This window comes from Apis mellifera, linkage group LG13 (genome assembly GCF_003254395.2).
Source record: "Apis mellifera strain DH4 linkage group LG13, Amel_HAv3.1, whole genome shotgun sequence".
Classification (NCBI taxonomy): Eukaryota; Metazoa; Arthropoda; class Insecta; order Hymenoptera; family Apidae; genus Apis; species Apis mellifera.
In genome coordinates this window covers 3,869,797-3,894,095 of record NC_037650.1, presented here as the reverse complement: position 1 = coordinate 3,894,095, position 24,299 = coordinate 3,869,797, and the positions used below count along the sequence as shown (strand labels likewise).

Sequence of the window (24,299 nt, the reverse complement as noted above, 5' to 3'; positions counted from 1 at the left end):
ACGCGACTCGTCTCTCAGAGGAAAGAAAAAGAGAATTCAAATTTTCACGCGTGCTCTCCTCTTCGTAAAATTCTTCCAATTTCTTATCTCTCGATACGTGAGGTTTTTTTCATTCGAACGAAAATACCGAAGAAGTATTGGATGGGCAATTAACGATCGTTAATGATCGCTTCATTAACGAAAGTTCTCCTTGGGGCTTAATATCGGACATCGGTTCGTTTCATAGCTAATCATCTTAATTTTCCCCGCTTCCCGAGACCGGAAACGAAGAGAATCCCCCTCTCCCCTCTAATCCGTTCCCTCGTCTCCCAGCCTTGTTTCTACCCTTGTCTCGCAATTAACGCTCCCCCTTATCCCCCTCCTCTCGTAGCTATCATGAAGGATAATGATCGTTTTGACTCGCTCTTCGCAAAGTGCATTTAATCGGTTCATCGTGTTCCAATGGCCTCGAATTATGTGTATATAATTCATGCACCATCGTGAAAAACCATTTTCGTCGGATACACCACATATCGTATACATCGATCCTAAAAAAAAAAGAATTAAAAAGAATTAAGAAGGGGATTGTCTTTCTATTATTATATTGTATTATTGGAAAAGAATCGATCGCAAAGATGAAGATCTTCGATCCTGCATGTATAAAAAGATTTTACAGTTTACGCATGTTGGAGGGAAAATACGACGCGTATTAAAAACCGTGAAAAACCATTTTCATCGAATACATCACATATCGATCGATCCTAAAAAAAAAAAAAGAATTTAAAAAAATTAAGAAGGGGATTTTTGAGAAAAATTGGCGTTTAATTAAAAAATTATATCGTCTTTCCCGATTTCAGGATTGCCTTTCTTTTATTTCTCTACTTTCAACAGTTCTATTATTATATTATTATTGGAAAAGAATCGATCACGAGGCAAAGATCTTGGATCCTGCATGCATAATAATCGAGGATAAAAAGATTTTACACATGGTGGAGGGAAAATACGACGCGTATTAAAAACCGTTTTCATCGAATACACCACATATCATCGATCCTAAAAAAAAAAGAATTAAGAAGAATTAAGAAGGGGATTTTTGAGAAATACAAAAATTGGCATTTAATTAAAAAATTATTTATATCGCTCTCGATTTCAGGATTGCCTTTCTTTTATTTCTCTACTTTCAACAGTTCTATTATTATATTATTATTGGAAAAGAATCGATCGCGAGGCAAAGATCTTGGATCCTGCATGCATAATAATCGAGGATAAAAAGATTTTACAGTTTACACGTGGCGAAGGGAAAATACGATGCGTATTAAAAACCGTTTTCATAGAATACACCACATATCATCGATCCTAAAAAAAAAAGAATTAAGAAGAATTAAGAAGGGGATTTTTGAGAAATACAAAAATTGGCGTTTAATTAAAAAATTTTTTATATCGTCGCTCCCGATTTCAGGATTGCCTTTCTTTTATTTCTCTACTTTCAACAGTTCTATTATTATATTATTATTGGAAAAGAATCGATCGCGAGGCAAAGATCTTGGATCCTGCATGCATAATAATCGAGGATAAAAAGATTTTACAGTTTACACGTGGTGGAGGGAAAATACGACGCGTATTAAAAGCGGATAGGATTAATCCGGTAGGATTGGCGGGTATTAGGAGAAGATTAGAGCGTTACGTCAGGTGCGAGGTATGTCTTCGATATTGATTTTTTTTCGAGGAATCGGCGTGTGCAATAACGTTAAACCTATCCATCCTGTGTATGTACGTATGTGTGTGTCGCTCACGATCATATCCCACGGCACGCGCGCTATTGTGCAGCCATTAATCACAGCCGCGCGCACAAAAGGATCCATCCTCCATCCTCCGCAATCTTATTCCCGATACCGTATTCTCCATCGATGCCGAACACTGAGAGAAAGAGATGCGAAAGGCTGAACAAAAGGCATCGGCTTCTTCCGCGCATTTCTCCACGCTCGCCTACGGAGATTTCATTTTCCTCTTCCACGAGTTCGCGCCTTCCGAGGATCCTTCTTTTCCTTTTTTTTTTCTTTTCTTTCCCTCTCCTTTTTTCCCTTCCTCCTTCTGTCCCAATCAACGTTAACAATGCAAAGAGGAACGAGGATGACACATTTGTCGAAAAAGGAACTATACGTTCTAAGCCTACGCGAAGAATTAAAATTCAATTGCAAAAGTCTTCGTACGTCTTACGTAATATATATATACACGTTGAATGATTTCTTACGTACATGTTGTGCATGTATTCTTTCGCCTGCACGTATTGTAACTGCAAGACTATAACGTAACAGATAACAGAATATTTTAAAACTCATAGTATAATATAAAATATAGAAAATAAGACTTGAAGGATTGATTTCTAGGCTCTATTCCATTACTTTTTTTCTATTGATAAAACGAAATTATTATCGATTTTTATTCAGAATTCACTCGTATGAAAATCGTTTTTCTATTTTAACTGTTAACACTCTTAAGTCGTAGCGTGATCTATCCTTCTTTTCTTTCTTTTTTTTTTTTTTGCGTCCCCTTTTTCCTTCCATCTTTCAATCGAAAACCAGCACAATATAAGTTGATCAACAACACCCCGCTGCGCCCCGTAAAACATTTCCTCCCTTCACCTCGCATTTTACATCGTCCCGATTTTTCCTCGGCGAGAATCTAGCCCACGAATATCGATTTCAACCCTTTCCATCAGCCTAATGAACTAAAGGTTAATTCAGGTAGCGACCGCGTGGGCGAGGTGAAGAAAGGCAGCGGCAGCAAATGAAAGGCGCTATTTTTTTTTTTTTTCCCTTCCCCGCGTAGTTTACCGCCGCGAGCTTTTCCCTTCCTTCCTTACTCGACGCTATATATCTCTCTTCCCGGGTTTCGAAAATCGGGAGAAACGAGATAGAAATAGCCGGGATTTTCTTTGGCGAGAAAAATCGGGGAAGGAGGAGGGTGTGTTTCGACTCGGCAGGCCGCGAGGCGAGCAATAACAGTCATCGCAGCCGACACTCCTCGACGTTTTTTCTCAATTCCGGATGCATCCGGAGGATGATGAGAGGCGTCTCGTCCCTTCTCGCGCCGCTTTCCCTCCCCTTTCTCTCTCCCCCTTTCTCTCCAGAAGCGGATTATTATCGTTCCCCCGCGGCGTCTGTGTGTTGCTTCGGTCTGCGAGAACGCCATTATTCTCCATTTTTCGTATCGTCGTCGTTTAACGCGTTTCCTTCCCCCGTAATTGCAAAACAGTTCCAATATTTTTCCAACAACCAACCCCCTTCTGTCTCGATTATTCGATTTTAATTGTTCCTCCATCTTCAACTTCGAATCTGCCGCAACTTCTCGTGTTTGGAAATAATTAATCTTCTTCTCCTTTTCGAAAATTCGCTCGATTTCCCTTTTGGAAGGAAGAAGGGGGAGGACGAGTTGCGGCGAGTTTTGCGCGATTCGAAATATCGAAACGGCTGCCGAGGCGTCGAGAATCTTGCTGCCATTCCCCACTGGCGCCTTTATTCCCCATTATGCTCGGTTCATTGTTTCTCGAACAAAAGACGATTCTCCGTGGCGCGTACTTGTGCCGGGAGCTCAGACTGGAACGAGCATCTCAGATTTTATGAATGAATAAATCTAATTGGACGCTTATTACGGGATCGTTTCAGCCTTCGAAAGGCTAAATTGCCGGCCTTTTAACCAAATTGCGATCCCCGCGTCCTTGTCTCTCTTTCTTCTTCTTTTTCTTTTTTTTTTTTTTTTCTTTTCAATCATCGATTACCTCGTCCTTCCGCGATCGTGTCCTGTTTCATCTTCAATGAATTTCGAACGGATAGGCAGATTCGAAGAAGAGGAATTAAAATTTGACAAGATTAATAATTATTTAGAAGGAAGGAATTGTATAGAAAAGGGATTGCTCGATTTTATGTAACAGGATTATGTCGTTCATCGCGACCAAGCGTCTATTATTAGACCAATTTTCTAATGGCTCCGATTTGCCTGATTTGACCACGATCCAAGAATACAAACAGGCGTTGCCGCGCCTAAACAACGACTAATTTCTTTCCACCTGATAATCTCAATTACTTCCCATTGAATATTATCCGCTTTCACTTTCGTTATTCGAGTATTTACCAATCACCGATTTCGTCGATGAAACGAAGGCAACGAAAATGAAGAAATCGAGGATATTTTACAATATTCCGCGTAGTAAAAGAATATTCTATAACTTCAGGAAACATCAGAAATCGTGTGTCATCGTGATTTCGGAGGAATATTCTTATAAGCCGGCCAATTATCGCCGAGGGGGGATCGGGGAGGAACGGGAGATGAGAACGGGAGAATGGTTGGACACGAGAAGAGAAGATTAATTCCGTGGGATCGTTGATCACTGCCACGGGCACGCCTGGCTGCCGTTTCGCGAAACGCAGGAACAAAAGGACAGCCGCGATAGAGAGAGGCGAAATCGGCCATTAATCACCGCACCGTTCGTCCACCGCGTTCGTTTCTTTCGCTTCTTCATACGCGGCGACACTCGGCTATTACAACCTTCGCCTCCCTCCCCTTCTTCCTCCTCGCCCTTTCTTCCCATTCACACACTGCGGAGATCGCCGCAATATTCGCACGGCCATTCATTTTCCCGCGTTTATTTCATCCCGCTTTTACAACTGCTTCTTCTAGGGAATGAGGATTTGCATACCGATCGACTCTTTTCACTTTGATTCCATCATCGAAAATTTCTAATTTCGTCAGACAGAAATTCGATAGGAAAGCATTGTGGAATTGGTTCATTGCCTTGGTTTTGTTTCTCGGATAATTCGAAAAATTCGGTTATTCTGACTGAAGACTGTTTTCTTTTTTTTTAATATGACATTCTTTAAAGTGAGAAGCATTCCTCCATCTTCTTTCTTCTCTATCATCCGCGAGACGGTGAAAGAATCGGGGGAAGTAAATGTTGAGAAGTGAAAGGGACGAACGAGAAACTGTACGAGCAACTATTCTGTTTGAAATAGTCGCCTCGAGGTTTATCAAACCCTTTCTCCCTTTCCCCCTCTTTCTTCTCTTTGAAAATTGAATCTTATTAAAACGCTACGCATTCTACATATCGTTTCATTTTCTTGGACAAAACTCGCGAATTTCGTCAGGAAATCATAATCTTCGCCTCATCCTCTCTTCCTTGATTAAAAATATCATCCTCGTCCAACTTTCTTCGCGAGAGGAAAGGAAAGTGACATTCTTCCTATCTGGAAAAAACCGTGGGGAGAGGAAGAAGAGGAGGGAGGGAAGAAATTGAAGAGGCAACTTGTTCCCCTCCCCCTCCGACGAGATGCACGCGTGACGTTCGAGCGGAATCCTTGGCCGCAAAAGGAAGAAGAATATACCCCTGGATGAAATCCAAGAAAAGCGCGGTGCGACGCCTTCCTCCTCCTTCGCGTCTCGCGTTCACCACCTTACCCCTTCTCTTTCGAGCGTGCGCGGAACAAGGAAGAGAGAGAGAGAGAGAAAGAGGGGATGTAAGCGTGTGTCTGCCTGGATAGGGGAATGATTTAGCAACCCCTCGTTCCGCGTCTGGCAGAAGAGTGGCCTGGTTGAAAACCAGGTTGAACGAACCCTCGCGAACCCTGCCCACCCACGTGGTGGATCTACATGAGAATGAACGGAACCGGGGCGAGCCTTCTTCTTGCGTCCGTGGTAAGGACGATGATAAATGCGTGCCATTTCACGCCCTCACCCTTGCCACGAATCTACAAGTATCCGGCCGAACTGGACCAAGATTATATCCTCTCCTCCCATAAAGTGTCAACCTTATCGCACCCTCGACGTGACGAGTGGAACACGATCTGGAAGAAATCTCGTGGCCGAGCACCGCGAGAGAAAATGTTCCCTCCCTTTTGATTTATAGCCTCGATATACGTACTCCCTCCTCTTATCCGATGATAATGGATTTCCGTAACAAATTCTTCTCCGTTTCGTCACCTTTATAATATTGTGCATTTCCTCGCCCTTACGATGCTCTTTCTAAATTCTGAACTACCATCTGTCAGTCAGTATTTTTTCTCCGTGGATCTAGATAGGAATAAATGTGGATAAGACGTTTAAAGATTCGTTAGAAAACGTAATTAATTGCAAAAAAATATATATATAAAATTCGTGTGGAATTTATTATAAAATAATATCAAGAACGATTCGAGACATATTATGAGTTAGTACGAGTTAGTTATTGACCAGGGCAGCCGTGAAAGATTGCATTGATCCGTAACAAATTCTTCTCCGTTTCGTCACTTTTATAATATAATTGTGCATTTCCTCGCCCTTATGCTCTTTCTGAATTGTGATCTGTCAGTCAGTATTTTTTCTCCGTGGATCTAGATAGGAATAAATGTGGATAAGACGTTTAAAGATTCGTTAGAAAACGTAATTAATTGCAAAAAAATATATATATAAAATTCGTGTGAAATTTATTATAAAATAATATCAAGAACGATTCGAGACATATTATGAGTATATAGTTATTGGCCAGGGCAGCCGTGAAAGATTGCATTGATCCGTCATCGATCGAATTTATTTGTCTCCATCACCCGGTTACCTTGACTATCGCTTTTTCCATCGCTCGAAGATGATGGAGCACGAGAGACGCGTATCGAGTCATCGAGTCTCGCATCTTGCTTAATGATCCCTTCACGAACCGGTGACCAAAGAGCGCCAATCTCCTTGTGCATCCTTGTGCACAATTGATTAATCCATCGATTAGGATGCGATTATCGAATAGCCAATGAATCATCTCTACACGATTGCGCACAAGCGCCGCTTAGAAGCGCGCAACGATTTCGACGTCGGTGTAATATTATCGAGATATACATACACGACACGTAATGGAATTAGGATTAAAAATTAACGTCACGTTAACGAAGGTAACACGTGGTCTCGAAAATAGCGTTGGATACCGTCGTTTCTAAATTTATTATATAGCTCGATCAATCCATCGAATATCATAGAGGCAAGGCCGTGTTTTCGACGCCTCCTTCTCCCAGCTAATTTCCCAAAAATAAGTCAGCTTCGTTCGCGTAAACGAATTTATTTTCGCTTTAATTGGCTTCGTCCCCAGATTCTTCGGTTTTCGATTAACTTTTAATTCACGGAATGTGTATATATATATATACGTGTGTAATCCGTGTCTGGCATCGTAACAGAAAGATTGGCCGAGACACACTGGCAAAGTTTCCAGACACAAAAGCGGGGGATGTTTCACACACAGCGTGGATCTCTTCTCTGTTCGCAGGGAACGAAACTATGGATTATTATGGAGTACTTGGGTGGCGGCTCGGCCCTGGACTTGATGAAGGCCGGTAACTTCGAGGAAATGCATATCGCGGTGATATTGCGCGAGGTGCTCAAAGGGTTGGATTATCTTCACAGCGAACGGAAGCTCCATCGCGATATTAAAGGTGCATTTGTCAACAGAGGAGGGAAAAAAATTTGAAAGGAAGAAGAGACCAAGAAAAGATTAATCTGTTTTTTTTTTTATTCCTTTCTTGCCTCTCCTCCCTTTCACGTTCCCTTTCTTCTAAACTAACTTTTAATCTCGTTGCTTTTAAGCGGCGAACGTTTTGCTGAGCGAGATGGGCGACGTCAAGTTGGCCGATTTTGGCGTTGCCGGACAGTTGACCAACACGACCAGCAAACGGAACACTTTCGTCGGGACGCCGTTCTGGATGGCACCGGAAGTCATCAAGCAAGCTTCCTACGATTCCAAGGTAATTCGCTCGAAGAATGACAGAGAGGATAATATTATAAACTCGAGGGAACTCGAGTTTCTCTCGGCCGTATCTTTCGTTTTACTGTTTCTCGTACTCGAGAGAGAAACATTTACTCGCGAGTACAGTCCGGTCACGTATCCCCACAGATTTAATTTTATTACCTACCTCTGACTTTCTATCTCCACCTCTCGATGCTTACCTGATTTACCTCTTTGAGGGAACTCCAACTTACTCTTTACCTATCCGCGTACTTTTCTTAGGAAAATCATTTAAAGATCCATTTTATTTATACGTATTTTCGATAGTTTTCGTAGGAAAAAAAAAAAGAAATTAAATTATTAAATCGATCAAGGAACGTAAGATTTTTATTTAGAGAAAGATTCTTTAGATTCTTGCTATATATTTCTCTGAAACAATGTTTGAAAGACGAAGGAGAACGGTAGCGACGTGATTATCGCCCGTTGATTAACACCTGTTCGACCTCTTAAAAAGAAGACTTGTTCCGTCCCGCAGGCTGACATTTGGTCGCTAGGCATCACGGCGATCGAATTGGCCAAGGGAGAACCGCCGAACAGCGAGCTGCATCCTATGAGGGTCCTGTTTCTCATACCGAAGAACAATCCGCCCCAATTAACCGGAAATTATACCAAGCAATTCAAGGAGTTCGTCGAGGCCTGCCTCAACAAGGACCCTGAAAACGTGAGTTGATTTCCGTCCGAGGTGTCGTCTATATATCGTTTTATCAATTCTCGCGCTTCTTCACGAGCATTCGAGGAAAGAAAGAATATTAGAGTTGGAGCGAGAACCAATAACGTTTGACGGAAGTCGGCGATAATTTTCCTAATTATCCGTTTCCTTTGTTTCTTCAGAGGCCGACGGCGAAAGAACTATTGAAGTTCCAGTTCATCAGGAAGGCGAAGAAAAACTCGTACCTGATCGACCTCATAGACAGATACAAAAAGTGGAAGTCGCAGAGAAGCGAGGAATCCGAGACGGAGAGCGAAAATTCGGACTCGTAAATTTCCATTTTTCTCGAATTTATTTATCCCGCAGTTAAATGTTACTCCGTGCGTGAAATTCTTTGAAGGATTGATTCTAAAATCTCCGTTAAAACGAATGCTAATAAAGAAACACTCGTGATGGAAAAAATAGAGAGAGATTCTGCGTTTCTTTTCTCATGGCCAACCGTTATTGTGTTGGCGTTTTCAGAATCAATCCTTCAGAGAGATCTACCCTCCGCTATATTTAACATTAATTTAACGTAAGATTCGAGGAATACGACGAAGGTGGTTCGTTTCAGGGAAGAGTCGAAGCAGGATAGCGACATGGACGATCCATGGATAATGACGGTGAAAGGTCCACACGTGGTCAAAGGTCCCGTGGTTCCTATGCTGCCGTTGGACGAGCAGCCACCCTCGTTGACCCTCACACACACGCCGAATCACAGATCGGCGAATCACAATCAACAAGCGAAGCCACACGCGAACGGTACCTCGAGATCTCCGCCAAACGATTCCACGTTGAATCATTACAGGAGCGAGTCGAGGGATTCGGTTCGCGATGGCCAAGCGAAGCATACGCCGGTAAGTAACTCGTGAAATTGGGATTCCATTCTTAAATTAAAAAAAAAAAATGAGGAAGAGGTTCGATTGTTTATCGATTGCGACTGGTGGATTTATTTCAATACTGCTTTCTTTTCTCTTTTTCTTATGAGTTCAACGCAGGATGGAAAAATGGAATTTAATTGGTGGCTTTTCAGTCCCGACCGCACGAGGCTGCGCCACCGCCGCCCGTGGACACGCGAGAAAAACGAGAGGACTACCGGGATTTCAATCGGGATTCCTCGTTGAGGGAATTGAAGGAGATGCGCGAGAGCAGGGAGAGCAGGGACAGGGAGCGGGACAGAGAAGGGCGGGAAAGGGAAAGAGACAGAGAAAGGGAGTTTAGCGCGAAAGAGAAGAGGAACAGTAAACCGGACGTACCTGTCGTACCTATGGTGGACCATAGGCCCGGTGAAGACAAGCAGAGGCCAAGGAGCTCGCAGGAACTGAAGCATTCTCGAAGCGCGGCCCTTTCCGGTGTTGTTTTACCTCTCCTGTCCGAGGTAAATATTTTTTCTAGAGAGAGAGAGAGAGAGTGGAAGAGAAATTAGAGAAAAGTTTATCGACCGGGATATCCATCTCCTTTTCTGAAAGATGGGTGGACGCGAATGGAGGGGATAGGGAAATTAATTCCTTTGTTCTTGTGCGTAGCTTCAAAGGAAACATCAATATTCGGCAAGAGACAATAATGGTGAAGGCGGAAGCGGCATTGGCAAGAACGGAGGCGCGATAGAGGAACTGCGCAGCGCGTTCGAAACAGCGGAACGCACCTCGCCGGGAATGACCGAGGCCCTTATCAGGGAACTCCTCAAGTCTTTACTTCCTGCCAATCATTCGGAGGGTTGCCTGTTCATGCTGATGGAAAAAGTTATCCTGAGGTGATCATCATGAATTGATAAAAACTTTTTTTCTTTTTTTTTTTCACGTCACGTTCACGGGAGGGCCATCCGTGATTTTTCGCTTTCGCGATTGTTGCGTAAATTCGTTTGAAAAAATATGTGAAGTTGTCCCTTTTTTTCCAGGGATACGTAGGGACGCGAGAGAGCGAGGGTTCGCAAGAGATTGTGGTCCGAAAACATCCTGACATTGTAACGATTCGTTATTATCTCGTTATTATATCAGAGTAATTATTGATCGTAATGATGCCGGTACACGTGTTGTTGACGATTACCGGATCCGAACGTAAGAGAAGAAGGGTAGATAGATGAAGAGAAAACAGTCGCTGCAACAGCCCGGATATTTTCTTTCCCCTCGGTCTGCAGAGAGAGAGACTAGGCTCGACAACAAAAGCTCGTCAAATTGTAACTTTTAATCCGATTATCCCGTTTCCGTGTCCAATTCAACGCGAAGTGCTCGTTAGATAGAGAGATAAAAATATTAATATAGCGACATATTTTATCGCGCGAAATTCACACATTTTAGAGAGCGATAATATCGATTTATTTCCGTTCGAGAGCAGAGCAGAAGTTTAGAGATTTATCTACTACAGTAAAAAAAAAAAAAAAAGAAGAAGAAAAAAAAGGAAAAAAAAAGGAAAAAAGGAAAACAAAAAGAAAAGAAAAAAAAAAGAAGAGAAAATTATACCATCCAATTACCCTCGCGCGAGGGTAACAGTTACCGTTAATTCTTAAAAAAAAAAAAAAAAAAAAAAAGATATTAGTCCCCCGATCGTTAAAAGTTAGTATTTGGAAAAAATTAAGTAAAAAAAAAAAATAAAAAATAAATAAATAAATAAAAAAAAAACAAAAAAGGAACGGAAAAAACCAAAAAAAAAAAAAAGAGCAAGAAAAAAATGTAGGAAATAGTTGAAAAATATTTTTGCAAATCGTGCAACCACCCGTTCAGAATTCTTTGTACGTTCTTCGTGTTCGGTATCGACGCAACCTTTAAAGAGCGGATGATATAACGTATAGGTACAACGGTGGTCCGATGGATGGTGAAAGGGTAGTTTCGTTTTGAAGGGATCTTGCCTCAATTGTAGATACGTCCGGAACATGCACTATCCTGTTTATACCATATTCGATAGAATATCGTGGCCGTGGTTGCGAATTTCTTTCGAGTTGATGGATGATTCGCGAGTTCGAATCACGAGGATTTGTTGTTTTTATTGTTGTCGCGGTTGTTGCAACGATGATATACGAAGATATTTATTTTTAACCGAAAGATTCGAAATTCGATTCGAGGTTAATCAGTTAATCGAACAAAAATTAACACGAGGGGGGAAAAAAAAAAGAAGAAGAAAAAGCCTGTCCTTTCGATCGAACGCCTCCTTCCCGTTCGTTGCTTCCTTCACGCGCGCTAGTGCATGTTTCGGATTCAGGAAACGTAATCGAAGGAAGGGAGGAAACGCCTCCGTGCCACAGGGGGCTTTGTAAATATGTATGTAGCACGATAAGATAGTCTTATTGTTCTAATGATCGACGTCTCTGCCAGTCGGTTGCGCAGCTCCGTTAACGCGATCCCATCGTTATTTACCATGATATTTCTAATACTATTTTCCGTAATTAATAAACGAAGTAGAAGGGGGGAAAAGTGAGGGGGTAAAAAAAAAAGGGATAAAAGAGAAACAAACGAAGAAGAAGAAGAAAAGAAAAAAAAGATATGATGCGTTTATGACTGACGTCCGTAGCGTAACCCGGTTCAGGAGAAATAACCGATATAATAATAATAATAATAAGCGATATTCATCGAGTAGTTCATGCGAAGTGGTAGCGCGCGAACCACGCGAAAAATGCGCTTTCTTTCTTTCTTTCTTTCTTTTTTTTTTTTTTTTCCCCTTTTTCTCTCGAGCTAGAGTTCTTCCACACTAGTTTCGCCCGGATAGTAGAGTTCTCTTAGTCGAGCCGTTCCACGATCGAGCCTGAGCTGTGATAACTTCCGCGAGACGTCATCACTTAATCCACGTTGTTTGTAAACTAATGTATTTTATAAAGTATATTATATTATATATAGAAAGAGAGAGAGAATGAGAGAGTGAGAGAGAGAGAAAGAGAAGTTTAATAAACGAGGGGAATCGTTGCGTTTACCCCGCAGGATGGTAGCAAACGAACAAACCATCGGGACAACGATCGTTTATTATCATTTTTTTTTTTTTTTCATTCTACGTTCGCGTGCTATCCTGCATCGTGAAAGATTGAAACAGAGAAAAGAAAAAAGAAAGGAAAAAATGAATAAGAGGTGATAAGAGTGCGAGAGCGTGAGAGAAAGTGAAAGAGAGAGAGAGAGCAAGAGGACGCGTGCGTGGCAAACAAGAATGAGTAAGAAAAGAGAGATAATTTTAAAAAAAGAAGAAAAAGAAGAAAAAGAAGAAGAAGAAAAAGAAGAGGAAAAAAAAAGAAGAATAAAATTTTAGCATTTGCGCGAGGAAATGAAACACTAGCGAAATGAAATTATTATTAACGAGAATATAGTATTAATTATATCAGAAAGTCGTGCAGAAAAAGAGAGACGACAGAGAGAGACCTAACTATCGTAAGCCCGCAATACAATATTACGTAGTTGCGTTTTATTCCAGTCACCGAGGCTGTAATTGGGAGAGAGTCGTAAACTCCTACGATTATTATTATTATTATTATTATAATATAACGTCGATGACCGACGAGGACGACGACGACGACGACGAACGAGATAATTGTTAATACGTGAACACCTCTGATCTCCGCTCTACCACAACCCCTTTTGTTCTCTCTTTTTCGACTCGTTCTCCTGCCGCCTGTAATGTTTCTTTGTTTTTTTCTTTTTTTTTTTTTTTTTCTCTCTCCATTCTTTTTCCCGAACCGAACGGAAGGGGAGGAGACACGACACGCAGAAATAGACACGTAGGATGATTTTACTATTCTTATTAGTTGAATTACGTTAGTTTAATATCACTATCACTCTATTGTTAATATTATAGATTTATTCGTCTTTATTGTTGTTTCACCGTTGGGGTTAGGTTTTCTTTTCGATGACTTTTACGACGGTCGCTACCCCCCCCCCCCCCCCCAGTCATCCTCATAAAGCTGCCATAAACGCTTACCGGCTACGCTCTAATAAAGAATTCAGAAAACTCGAAAGGTTTCAACGAATTATCTTTCCGTATCTCTCTTCTTCCGATCCTTTTTTTTTTTTCTCTCTCTCGCAACGAACGACTCCCCCAATATCCAATACAGAGAAATGCGAGTTGAATTGGTGAATTCTGATCAAGTCGTTATCAACGGTTTTTTTTTTTAACTCTTTCCGAGCAAGTATACGCGAGTATACTTTTTTGAATCGCGAATATCGAACGTATGGCTGTGTAAGCAGTGTGTGTTTAAATCGTCGGAGATCTGAGGCGTGGCGGTCCTCCAATTGTTTAAATTGATCATTTGTTATTATTTTTATTTAAAAAAAAAGAAAAATTCTCGAAGGGGTGGTGCACCATGTACTCGTGTTGTTTTTCATAACGATTAATTTTTTTAATTGTCTTTCTTTCTTTCTTTTTTTTTTTACTTTTTTTTCTCTCTCGAAATTCAACAGCAATAAATTAGATAGTGCGCTGTAGTCGTATTAGTGATATTTAAAAGAAAAAAAAAAAAAAAGCAGGACTGATGAATTGTTTAGGACGAATTATTTAGAGGCGCTACCAATTTTGAAAAGAAGAAGAAGAAGAAAAAAAAAGAAATATTATCTTTCTAGAAGAGTCTCTCTAAATTTGTGCACGCTCATTGTTCCCGCTTAAAGCGGGCTGAAAGTAAATACGAAATACCAAATCGAACCTCGTTCGTATCACGATATGGTTTATACATATATACTTATACTTTTGCATAGCCATACGTAATGTTATTAAAAAAAAAAAGGAAAAAAAAATTTACGTTCTCCTTGTTTTTTTTTTTTTTTTTTTTTTTACATATGTATTTTCTTTCTTTCTTTCTTTCTTTCTTTTTTTTTTTTTGCATCGAACGTTATCTTGTAAATCTTTCGACAAGTAAGAGAGCTGTGATTTTGAATTTCATTTTTTGAAGATCCGTTTTTACTTTTCGATTTCACGTACAAAAGTGAAACTTTGCGAGAAACAAGGATTCGTTTCTTTTAGCGTTTATCTCGAAGGAACGATGAAAAATTATATCATAAATTGCACCACGTTCAATCCGAATTACGTGTCCTACTGTAATCAGCACTCTTCTTTGTATTATATTTTTAGCTATTATCCATAATATATTCAGCGTTATAACATCGTGGTAACAATAATAATTAACTATCGACGTAGAATATAAATATATATAAATATATATAAATATATATATATATTTTTTGTATTTTACTTCTACCTTGGCTGCATTGGACTGTATCATATTGATTGTATGTGGCATGCTAAGGGCGTGTACAAATACGAAATAAAGATCAAATAAATTACGATCGTCGCTACTCTGTACGTTCCTTACATTGTACATCTTTTTTTGTCGAACGATTCGATTGCACGCGATTATACTTATATCCTTATGTAAATATAAAGGATTAGGATTATTATTTTTATCGCTGATCCAAACAACCTACATATGCGTGGATGCTTAATGTATGCAACTGAATTGTAAATTCTTGGAACAAGGTTGGACGCGCCTTTTTCTCTTTTTTCTTTCTCCTTTTTCTCGCGTTTCGTAGATTGCCTCTTCCCAAAAATGGCGTCTCTCGCGTATAGGATCCATCGTTGAAAGAGTTACTACACGCGTACGATCTTCGATGCAACGAAGAGGTAATCGAAACGGTTACGAAAGAATACACTTGAAAACCCACGTACGGTCCCACATTACATCTCTCTTACTACATAATCTTGCATCAATCTTGCTGGATCTTTCTACGCATTCCAACTTCGTCGACTTCGTTTTCCGATTGCTTTCTAATCGAAAATTAACTCGATCTCTTGGAATATATATTCAAGAAAGATACGAAGCATCGTTTCAAGACGACGAAACCATAAAGAATACGAGGATTTAGAATTACAACTATAGAAAGAAGAAACTGTTTGGAACGAAAGAATCGAAAAATCCGAGATGTTTAATCGTTGGCATCTCTCCTCCCCTCTCTCCTCGATCGGTAAGAGATATCGGGCGCAAGGGGGACGAGCAAATTGGCGTCTGCCCGATTTAAACGAGCCTTCTTTATCACGCACACACCCGGTCGATAAAAGTGAGTGGATGGAAAAGTGGTCGGTCGTGATTGCCGTGAACGCGAGCGAGTGCAGCGAGTGAAAAGCGCAGGTCCATCGGTTGGCGGGCTAGGCGTGAGGGGGTGAGGGGGCTCGAGAGCATAGGGATTTCCTCGGCGCATTTCGTTGCAGTAGTCGACAGCATCCCGCGGGTGGTCGCGATCGAACAATCAAGGGCGGGAGAGCTGTCGAGCAGAGGGTTCGAAGGGGGAACCCCCTGCCTCTTTCCCTCTCTATCTCTCTTTCTCTCCCTCTTCCTTCCCTCTCTCTCTCTCCCCCTCTCTTGTCCTCCGTCCACCACCGATTCGAAAATAGTAGTAGTAGTAAGGTGCCTCTGCGAAAGAGGAACGCGCGTCCGACACGTGATCGCGTGCACGCCAGTGCTTTCTGCCATTTTTCTCTTCCCTCCCTCCCCTTTCCCCCTTCCCCCGATTACAAACGAGACACCGGTGAATTTTGTCGAAGAAGTAAGTAGTAGTAGAAGGAAAGGGGGCGAGCTACGCCCCGGATCGACCGATAATTCGAGGGAAGAAGGAAAATCGACGAAGAAGGCCTTGGGGACGCGGAGGATCCTGGCACGCCTCCAACCGAGTTTCTCCTCATCGACGACGACGACGACTTTCGATGTCGGGTGTAGAGCAGACCGCGAAGTGTGTCGTTGCTATTTTCAGGTAGTACGTATCGCGCACAACCGGGCCACGCAAATCTGTCGAAGTAGAGAAGAGGTAGCAAGCTTGCAAGCTTCTCGCGGCGGCGGCCTTCCCTCTCCTCCAGCCGGCTCGGTAGTTGTTTCGAGCACGCGCGAATCACACTCTCAGACACGCACGTTCCCTTCTTGCCTCACCGCTGCCAGACGGACGATTGATTAACTTTTCAGCGGAGGTAACCGCGCGCCTCCTCCGCGCTTCCGCCGCGCACGTGCTCGCCACGATGGGATAGCCGCGATGGGAGTTCCCGTGATCGGAAACACCGCCACGACACGGGGCCTGGACGGGTCTTGGAGGAATTCCGATTTAATGCCTCGATCGAATGCAATGGGCGTGGATAGTTTGGTAGATAATCTGTGCTGGTGTATCGGTCGATGATAAAGTATCGCGTATCGTTGCACGGAAAAGAAAAAATTGGATGGTTAAATGTGTCAACGTTTATCTCCCCACGTGATCTGCCCGCGTTGCGTTAGAAATTGAAAATTCGAGCAATTTTTCAAACTTCTCGAAATATATATATCTCTCTCGAAGAAGTAGGATAAAATAGAGAAAGGTAGTTTGGTGTTCGATTGAATATTCGTTAAAATCGTTGATCTACAACTAACTGGCTTGGAGTTTAGGCAAAATGAGAAAGAGGAGAAGAGAGAAGTTAAAAAGGTGGAAATTCACGATCGAACGATGTTTAGATCTGGTCTGTCGAGCACCAGTTTCGGTAAAGCATGACGGTACACAGTCGCGTATATAGGTATTTACGCTTTAATTACTTATTTCTTCTTTTTTTTTTTTTTTCACGCTGCTCCAAAAAGCCAACGATGTGTGATACGAAGGCTTTTGTGTGTTGCGAAGCGTCAGTGTGCGCGCGTAAAGCGCAACGATCGCGTACGTCAAAGCCGGCAGTGAATCTCCGCGAGCCGCAGAGCGCGGACGTAATACCGCGGCGAAGCCGCGCCAATCCTCCTCGCCGATAGTGCGCGAAAACGGCGGCTCTTCAACCTTCTTCTCTCCTACCTTTTCCCCGCGTCTACGTGTCGCGCGTTCGACCGCAAACCTGATCGATTCGTTCCTCGTGAAATGCTAATAATAATGGAATTTCGAGCGACCTACCTCGTTTAAATTTTAATCCGTGGAATATTTCTTGCGATGTAAAAATATATATATATTTTTTTGTTGTTGTCGCATTGCAAGTGTGCGTCGTTATCAAGTCGAATCGTTGAACCGTTTCCCACGCTGTACCTTCCACGCGTTTTATTTTTATCGAGATCGATAGAATAATTTGCCCGATCGAAGCGTGAACAGCGGTCGAGCGAACAGTTTAACAGGAACTGTAATCGAGCGAACGTGGTAAGGTGGTTGTTGGTCGGTTGTTTCGTCGTGACATCCGATACACATTCGGCCATCAAGTTTGTTAAACCCGGAGAACGGGTTATAATCTCCTCCAAGTGTTCCTCTCTGAATTATTTCGCACTTTCTTTTCTAATTAGAAGTTTGCGTTTGCGGAACACAGACGAGCTGCAATTATGGAAATATCCATACACCGGTTCGACGTATTAGGCTAGCCCTGGGTTATTTTCGTATTAATTAATTTCGGGTTAATTGAACGAAAATTCAGAGTTTCGAGATTTCAGTCCTGAGAGGTGCGTCCGATGGATTTTTCCTGGTTTCTTTGGGTGGCGATAATCGCGCGCGAAAATCGATCTTTCAATCTCTCGTGAAAATCTCGAACCAATGCGAATACTTAACGCGATTTGAACCGTATCGCCTCTCGAATGGAACGAAGACGAACTCGTTTCTTTACGCTCTTCTACCCGCGAAATGCGATTCCTCGCGTTTACAACAAAAGCCCGAGACGCGTCGTATTGTATTTAACGTCGTACGAAACGTAATAAAGTAATCTCTTGCTTAAAATCGAGAGGAAAAATAGATCTAAATCTAGGAATCTAGATACGTATATATTTCTTTTCTTTCTCGAGCTCGTAACAATTTAGACGAACGAGAACAATTTCAAAACGATTGTACGAAGACAATCGTCTGATGTAAGTCAAGTCGTGTATTGTCCTCCTTCTTCTAATCATAATTGATGATTGCGCAATCACTGCTCGAAAATAAGCGTCTCGATCACGCGGTACGATACGTTAGAGGGGGGGGAAGAAAAAAAAGGAAATCATGGTCAATATCTTTCTCTCTCTTTCTCTCTTCCCCTGTATTTAGGATATTGGGACCGGCGGTTTTTCGAGCAAGAGAAGACACGTCGCGGGTGAAACCACACAAACGAGCACAGAAACTGTAGAAACGCGCGGCGAAAAAGAGAACAGGAGGCTCGTAAATGTGAGAACAGGTTCTCTTCGAATATTGCGAAGTGCAAATAAAGAAGAGGCATACTTCTTTTTTATACACACACACATATATATATATATATCGTCGCTTTAAATTTTTTATACCAGAATCGTATATATATATTTGTACACCCTTTTTCCGAGTATATGTATTTATTCTGTGACAAAATTTTTACTACGAGACTCGAGTGGACCGACGTGCGGTGGTGAATCGAGTGGTGGAGAAAAAGAATTGGAATACGAAGATTCTGCGAAGCGATTGTTCGAGAGAAACGAGTGGATTATAATCATCTTTGCCGATATCGAGGGGCGGCTGCGTTTGTTCGCGTCGATACCGTGATGAATGAATGAACGTGACCCCCGTCAGTGAGAGAAGTGTTGGACGCACGTGGTCCGGTGAATCCGGCGAAGATTTGTGACGGAATGACCGCGCGTGCCAAATGCCTCGATAGAATCAACCGTTATGACGTGATACGATAGCAGAGTGAGAGAACTTTAGGAGTAGTGAGAAGTAGCTCAAGATTCCACGACTATTTTAAGAACGGGCGAATGGGCCATAGGCATTTCCGAGAGAAAAGTAGAAACGGGCCGGCGAGATCGTTCCGAGGCACGTCCGATAACGCTGTTGTTGTAGTCGATAACGAGGAGTGGAAGAAGAAAGAAGGATCTCATCGTCGACGTGACGGCGTTTCAAAATTTTTTTTCTTACTCAGTTACTTTCGCGACAAGTGTATTTCGCTCGATCGTGAAATATTACACATACGTGTGTGTATATATAGAAACACGTGAAGAAAGGAAGAATGGAGGGAAAATCGAAAATCGAAATCGTCCGCGTACCTTCGAACGAGCGCGGTACGAACTTCCGGTCCCTGGACGGTGTCCGTAATAATTACAGCCACATTCGTGTGGGCACGTATTATCCGGAACCGGAAGTCAAAGTGGTAGTTTGTGACAGCAAACCGCCTATCGAGCAATCTCGAAAATTCAAAAAGTAAGTATGTTATATATTGTTTTTTCTTTTTTTTGTTTAATAGAAATTTTATTTCGTTACGCTAACGATACGATTGCATTTCAGGCATTTGGGACCAGTTTCAAAATTGCTTAGGCGTCGTCATCACGCGACATATCTCGCGACAAAATCCTGTGATAATATTTATAGCGTGAATAGAAGCAGTAGCTCCTTAGACTGGAGGGTTAATCAAACGGCGAACGAGAAAGGTGGGAGAGAAATGGAATATTTTTCGGTTCGATACGATCGTATATGTACCGTTATTGTCGATGTTACACGAGCAGCACTCGAAATTATTATTTTCAGGCCTTCAATCTCGTCAAAGCAATAGCCTGGATTGGCGGGTAGGAAGATCAATTAACAAATTGCATTGGAGGGACACTACTCGTAGCGCGGAACAGCTTTCAAGAAGTGGAGCAATCAGTTCTGACCACCTTCAAACGCCAAGTACAAAGTACGTCATTCTATCGTTTGATTCTGTGTGAGAAAGATCGTATATGATAATAACAGGCGAACGTTATTCGTAGATCGAAACTGATTTCGCTCCTTCGACGGCTCTCCCCTCGACTTTCTCGACCAGGAAGCAAAAATTCCTTGCAAGCATCGCCGACCATTTGTCCATGGGTGCAGGTAGAATACTCGTCGGAATCGATTAACGACGGGTTACGCGAGGATTCGCAGGAAAACGACGTGAGCTTCCAGAGAGAATTGCAACTGAATGAATTGAGGAAACGCATGGCTGGAATCCCTACCACTTCTCAGGTGATTTGTTACGATAGTCGTACGCTATATTCCTGTATATGATTAAAAACGTTCAATTATTCGCGTGGAACAAAGGTAAAAGGCGAATGACGTGATCATTGATGGTCTTGCGAGTGATATAAAAAGAAGAAGAGGAAGAAGAAAACATCCGAGTTTAACGATGTCGTATTTTTATCGCGTATCTAATAGAATGATTTTTATCGAGAGATTTTTTTTTTATCTCAGGTTACCACAAAAGTCGTTAAGGATGGGAAGGGACAACAAAGTTGTAGTGCACAGATCAGGATACAAGTGCAAGAACCGGAAAACGATTATACTAACGCCTCAAACTCGTAAGCTTAATTTTTTTTATTTTATTTTTATTTCTCTTACATTTAGAATATAAGAAAGAATTTTTAATCGCTTTTGCATCGAAACGAAAAAACTAAGAATCTTCTCTTCAGAATCCAAGTACGCCAATGTATGTATATATATATGTATATACATACATACATATATATATATATTTATCTCGAAACCCTCGCATGCGACCTAATTGCACCTAACGTTAGTTCCGTAAGTAAAACGTAAGCGATAGATGTATGACACCTAATAAACGAGAATGTTTTCTGCACTGTGGTCTTAATCTCCATCTTAATTTTCGTAAGAGACACGCACGACTATATTTATTATCCTTATTTGGTACTTGCATCCTAAATATAAAATATGGAATATTAATTAGTAGGTAACTAGTAGGTGCGTAGAAATAAATAACGAAAAATATTGCTCGAAGATAAATACTGACAATTTTATTAATACGAATACTATGATACATGTGAACGTAGACACTTTTCGCCTGCCATTCATTATACAATTGTCAACTCGTTTAAAGAGCATACGAGACGACACAAGTCTTATGTGCAATTATTATTCATAATATGTACAAATCAGATTGTAAAAATAATCTGTACAGTAATGAGTCACGTATTTATGAACACGACATGTACTTAATGTTTTATAAACAAGACAAAGATGGTTATCTTTCGTTGGCACGTGGATTAATGTGCCCTCGAGCTGTTTAGGATTTACATAATCTATTGTATATTCCTCCTCGGCCATATGATTCGTATTAAATTGAATTATTACGTCTAGAGCTCCTGTATCGGACGTATTCGCGTCATCCAAATCTTTCTCCTGATCAGAATTTTCCAAAGAATTGTCCAACGGATCGGAAAGATAATCACCGATATCGGATACGTCAGAATCATCCGTGTCCAGAGATCTAGCCAATTTCTGCGGCGACGAACTGTCCAGTTTGGACAAGGAGGATTGTCGCGACAACTTCTTCTTTGAATTTGAATTCGAAGATTTCTCTTTAAGTATCTTCTTCAATATTTCATCCTCGTCGATATCGTTATCTCCCTTCATACTCTCCGGAGTATTAGACTCTGATTGTAGACTTTTATTTTCATAATTTGGCGAAGTTTTCTCTTGATCTTCTCTACTTTTTTCCAGTACTTCCAACGATGACACTTCTGGTATTTCTTCAGTTTGACTAAGACGTCCATAATTGCTGGATCTTCTTTCATTTATATCGGCTAACAAGGTGTAACAACCACTGGACCATCTCTGAAGTTCTATGGCCATCTTGGGATTCATAGTTTCTGTTTCCGATATCAAATCCAATTCCGTGTAATCTTTCAATAATTGAAATATCGTGATAGATTTAAACATGTTATAAAATTTCGACAATAATTCTGGCAAGCTCGTCTCGTCTGCCACTTCGTAATTACGAATATCGGCTGGTCCAACTTTTTTCCAAACAATAGAGTCGGATGTCAAATCTATGGAAAGTTTTTCATACACGTCATCTTTGAAATAATTAGATAAAAGTGTGAACGAGTCTCGTTCTATCTCTTTCTGAACCTCTTTAACGATACTGGGATATATGTAACACTCCGTTACCCAATCCCGCAAATTTATTCGATCGTTCAATGGCTGTATGTAATTGGGTTCAATTTCAGGTCTTGGTGGCCTAGTATCCTCTCTGAGTGGTCCATGAAACCAACCATTAATGGACCAACGTGATTTATCTGATGCAATTACTTCAGCTACTTGATGATAAGAATTATCCGTGACTTCAAAAAATACAAGGGAATTGTACTCTGGTATCAAAGATTTTACAACATTTCTAGGTAGCCCATTCTCATCCGTGTCAAATAAATCTAAAGCACCTCCATCACTTGCAGACCAATTTTTTGAAAGATATAATACAAAAGCAATTCTACGATCACCCATATTGTCATCATGACAAAGTAAATAATCTGTATCATAGTAACAAGAGCTTGACATTGATACTTTTTTATTAAGTTCTACCTTAGTGATCCGTTCCATCCATAATGTTAAATCTGTTTGAAAAGTCTGATAAAGTAACCTTAAATATTCTGAGTCAATATTAACAAAGTCACTAGTCTGTTCAAATTGATAAAGATCTAAACAATTTCTTCTACATTTAACGTCCAATAATTCATTTTTTATTTCATCCATAACGTCTTCGCTATAGAGAAAGTTGGAAATTCTGCATACTCTGAAAGGTTTTGATATAATTTCAATGTTGTCTAGCTTCACATCTTTACAATTGTGCCAATGCTCTGTAAATAATTGTTGAAAATTATCCGTATAGATGAAATCAGAAATGACAGATGGTTTCAATTTTTTTGATTGCGGTTCTTCTTCAGCCATTACTCCGGATTTCTTTTCAAACAATCAATAAGAGTTCTTATTTGTATGTATTCTTATTCTATTCAGTCTTTTTTTACTTCTATCTTTGCATCAACAGTACATGTCCCTGATATTTTTATTACTTACAAGTATTTTTATAAATTTGTAAACTATATCACATTTTTTTTACCTAATAGACAGATATGTATGTATCACATATTTCAATTACATGCATATATCGTCCATTAAAATTCAACCTTTAGTGAAAAATATAAATTCTGTTGTCATTCGTATGTTTATCTTTTTCAAAATATCATTCTACAAGGTTATCGTGTTTGAATTCACTTATCAACTGCCAGTAGTTGTTCTAATTGAGTTTTTATTCAGAAAATTAATGTTTCATTCTTTGCAAAAGTATAGTGCTGATAACAGAAATATCGCAGCTTGTCTAAATACACTCACCGGACGATGCGGCACTTGCTTTTCGATACATACGGCCCACGTGGTTGTTCAACCCGCACGTGTTCTGAAAACAATCGGTTGAAAAGTCGGTTAATAAAATTCCGCTTGTCCCGTCTCGTGTGTTAATGTTGAAACGATTCACCGTTAAACAAGTTAAATTTCTTTTTCGACAACTACGTACCAGAAATTGCACGTGTGTCCAAATTTAGCAAATTAGATTCGTCGTTCCGTGTCACCACGCAGTTGCATTCTGCCCAGGGACTACTAGTACCACTGGCGAAAACGTTGATTCGATCGAAACCAGGGACGTCGCGAATTATTCGTAAACCCTGACCATATGCACGCCTCTTATATACAATTCGTACTTAACCTTATTTCGTTTCATTTGACGTCATAAAGTACGATTCAATACCGCGATTGTTTAAAATCTTTACATACTTTGAACTTTTTTTTTATACGAATTTATTAATGGATGATTCTATACCTATGATAAACATCGATAAAAGACATTAAAAATTTAATTAATTTCGAAATTTATAATAATATATTAAAAAAAAATAAAGAAAAATACGAAAACGTTAATGTCGTAACTTTTTTTTATTGTTATAAATTCTACAGTTGTTATTTTTCATTATACGAATAATAGGTTATACATATTTGCTTATACTTTTCACGTTTTAATAAATTTTTACAATTTACATCTTACAAGCAATTTTTCTATATTTATAATAATAAATATCGATATTATTAAAATATCTAATAAATATAGAAAAATTTTAATCAAATTTCGAATTTGTCAAGATTTAATTTAAGATTTTTCATATTCTCA

General features: G+C 40.5%; 3 protein-coding genes across 7 annotated transcripts in view; 2 read left to right on the top strand and 1 right to left on the bottom strand.

The window, feature by feature from the left end:
* The window catches only part of LOC410427 (serine/threonine-protein kinase 26), a 78,346-nt gene extending 64,447 nt beyond the window's left edge, over window positions 1-13,899 (top strand). For 3 of the 5 annotated variants that reach the window (XM_016915740.2, XM_016915741.2, XM_006559312.3), the window contains 8 exons: window positions 7,256-7,421; window positions 7,573-7,730; window positions 8,247-8,432; window positions 8,603-8,748; window positions 9,034-9,316; window positions 9,493-9,837; window positions 9,986-10,212; window positions 10,357-13,899. In XM_016915740.2, coding sequence (XP_016771229.1) covers window positions 7,256-7,421; window positions 7,573-7,730; window positions 8,247-8,432; window positions 8,603-8,748; window positions 9,034-9,316; window positions 9,493-9,837; window positions 9,986-10,212; window positions 10,357-10,366 — 1,521 coding nt within the window. In that variant the 3' untranslated portion in view covers window positions 10,367-13,899. The remainder of the gene's footprint in view (window positions 1-7,255; window positions 7,422-7,572; window positions 7,731-8,246; window positions 8,433-8,602; window positions 8,749-9,033; window positions 9,317-9,492; window positions 9,838-9,985; window positions 10,213-10,356) is intronic. The other 2 variants (XM_016915742.2, XM_026444692.1) reach the window with 1 other exon arrangement.
* Window positions 13,900-14,847: 948 nt separating this feature from the next.
* Window positions 14,848-20,921, top strand: LOC408408. Its single transcript, XM_026444693.1, has 5 exons — window positions 14,848-19,528; window positions 19,613-19,755; window positions 19,853-20,000; window positions 20,074-20,308; window positions 20,534-20,921. Exons 1-5 carry the CDS (start codon window positions 19,338-19,340, stop codon window positions 20,642-20,644), a joined length of 828 nt encoding a protein of 275 aa, XP_026300478.1. The 5' UTR covers window positions 14,848-19,337; the 3' UTR covers window positions 20,645-20,921.
* Window positions 20,922-21,068: 147 nt separating this feature from the next.
* LOC725925 (prolyl 3-hydroxylase OGFOD1) lies at window positions 21,069-23,929 on the bottom strand. Its single transcript, XM_003249424.4, has 2 exons — window positions 23,652-23,929; window positions 21,069-23,534 (listed from the first exon to the last, which is right to left on the bottom strand). Exon 2 carries the CDS (start codon window positions 23,027-23,029, stop codon window positions 21,215-21,217), a length of 1,815 nt encoding a protein of 604 aa, XP_003249472.1. The 5' UTR covers window positions 23,030-23,534; window positions 23,652-23,929; the 3' UTR covers window positions 21,069-21,214.
* Between the last annotated feature and the right edge of the window lie 370 nt (window positions 23,930-24,299).

Coding starts and splice junctions, on each gene's coding strand:
- LOC408408 (XM_026444693.1), top strand. CDS start 19,338: ATGGAGGGAAAATCGAAAATCGAAATCGTCCGCGTACCTTCGAACGAG. Junction 19,529..19,612: donor CAATCTCGAAAATTCAAAAA/GTAAGTATGTTA, acceptor ATTGCATTTCAG/GCATTTGGGACCAGTTTCAA. Junction 20,309..20,533: donor GAATCCCTACCACTTCTCAG/GTGATTTGTTAC, acceptor TTTTTATCTCAG/GTTACCACAAAAGTCGTTAA.
- LOC725925 (XM_003249424.4), bottom strand. CDS start 23,029: ATGGCTGAAGAAGAACCGCAATCAAAAAAATTGAAACCATCTGTCATT.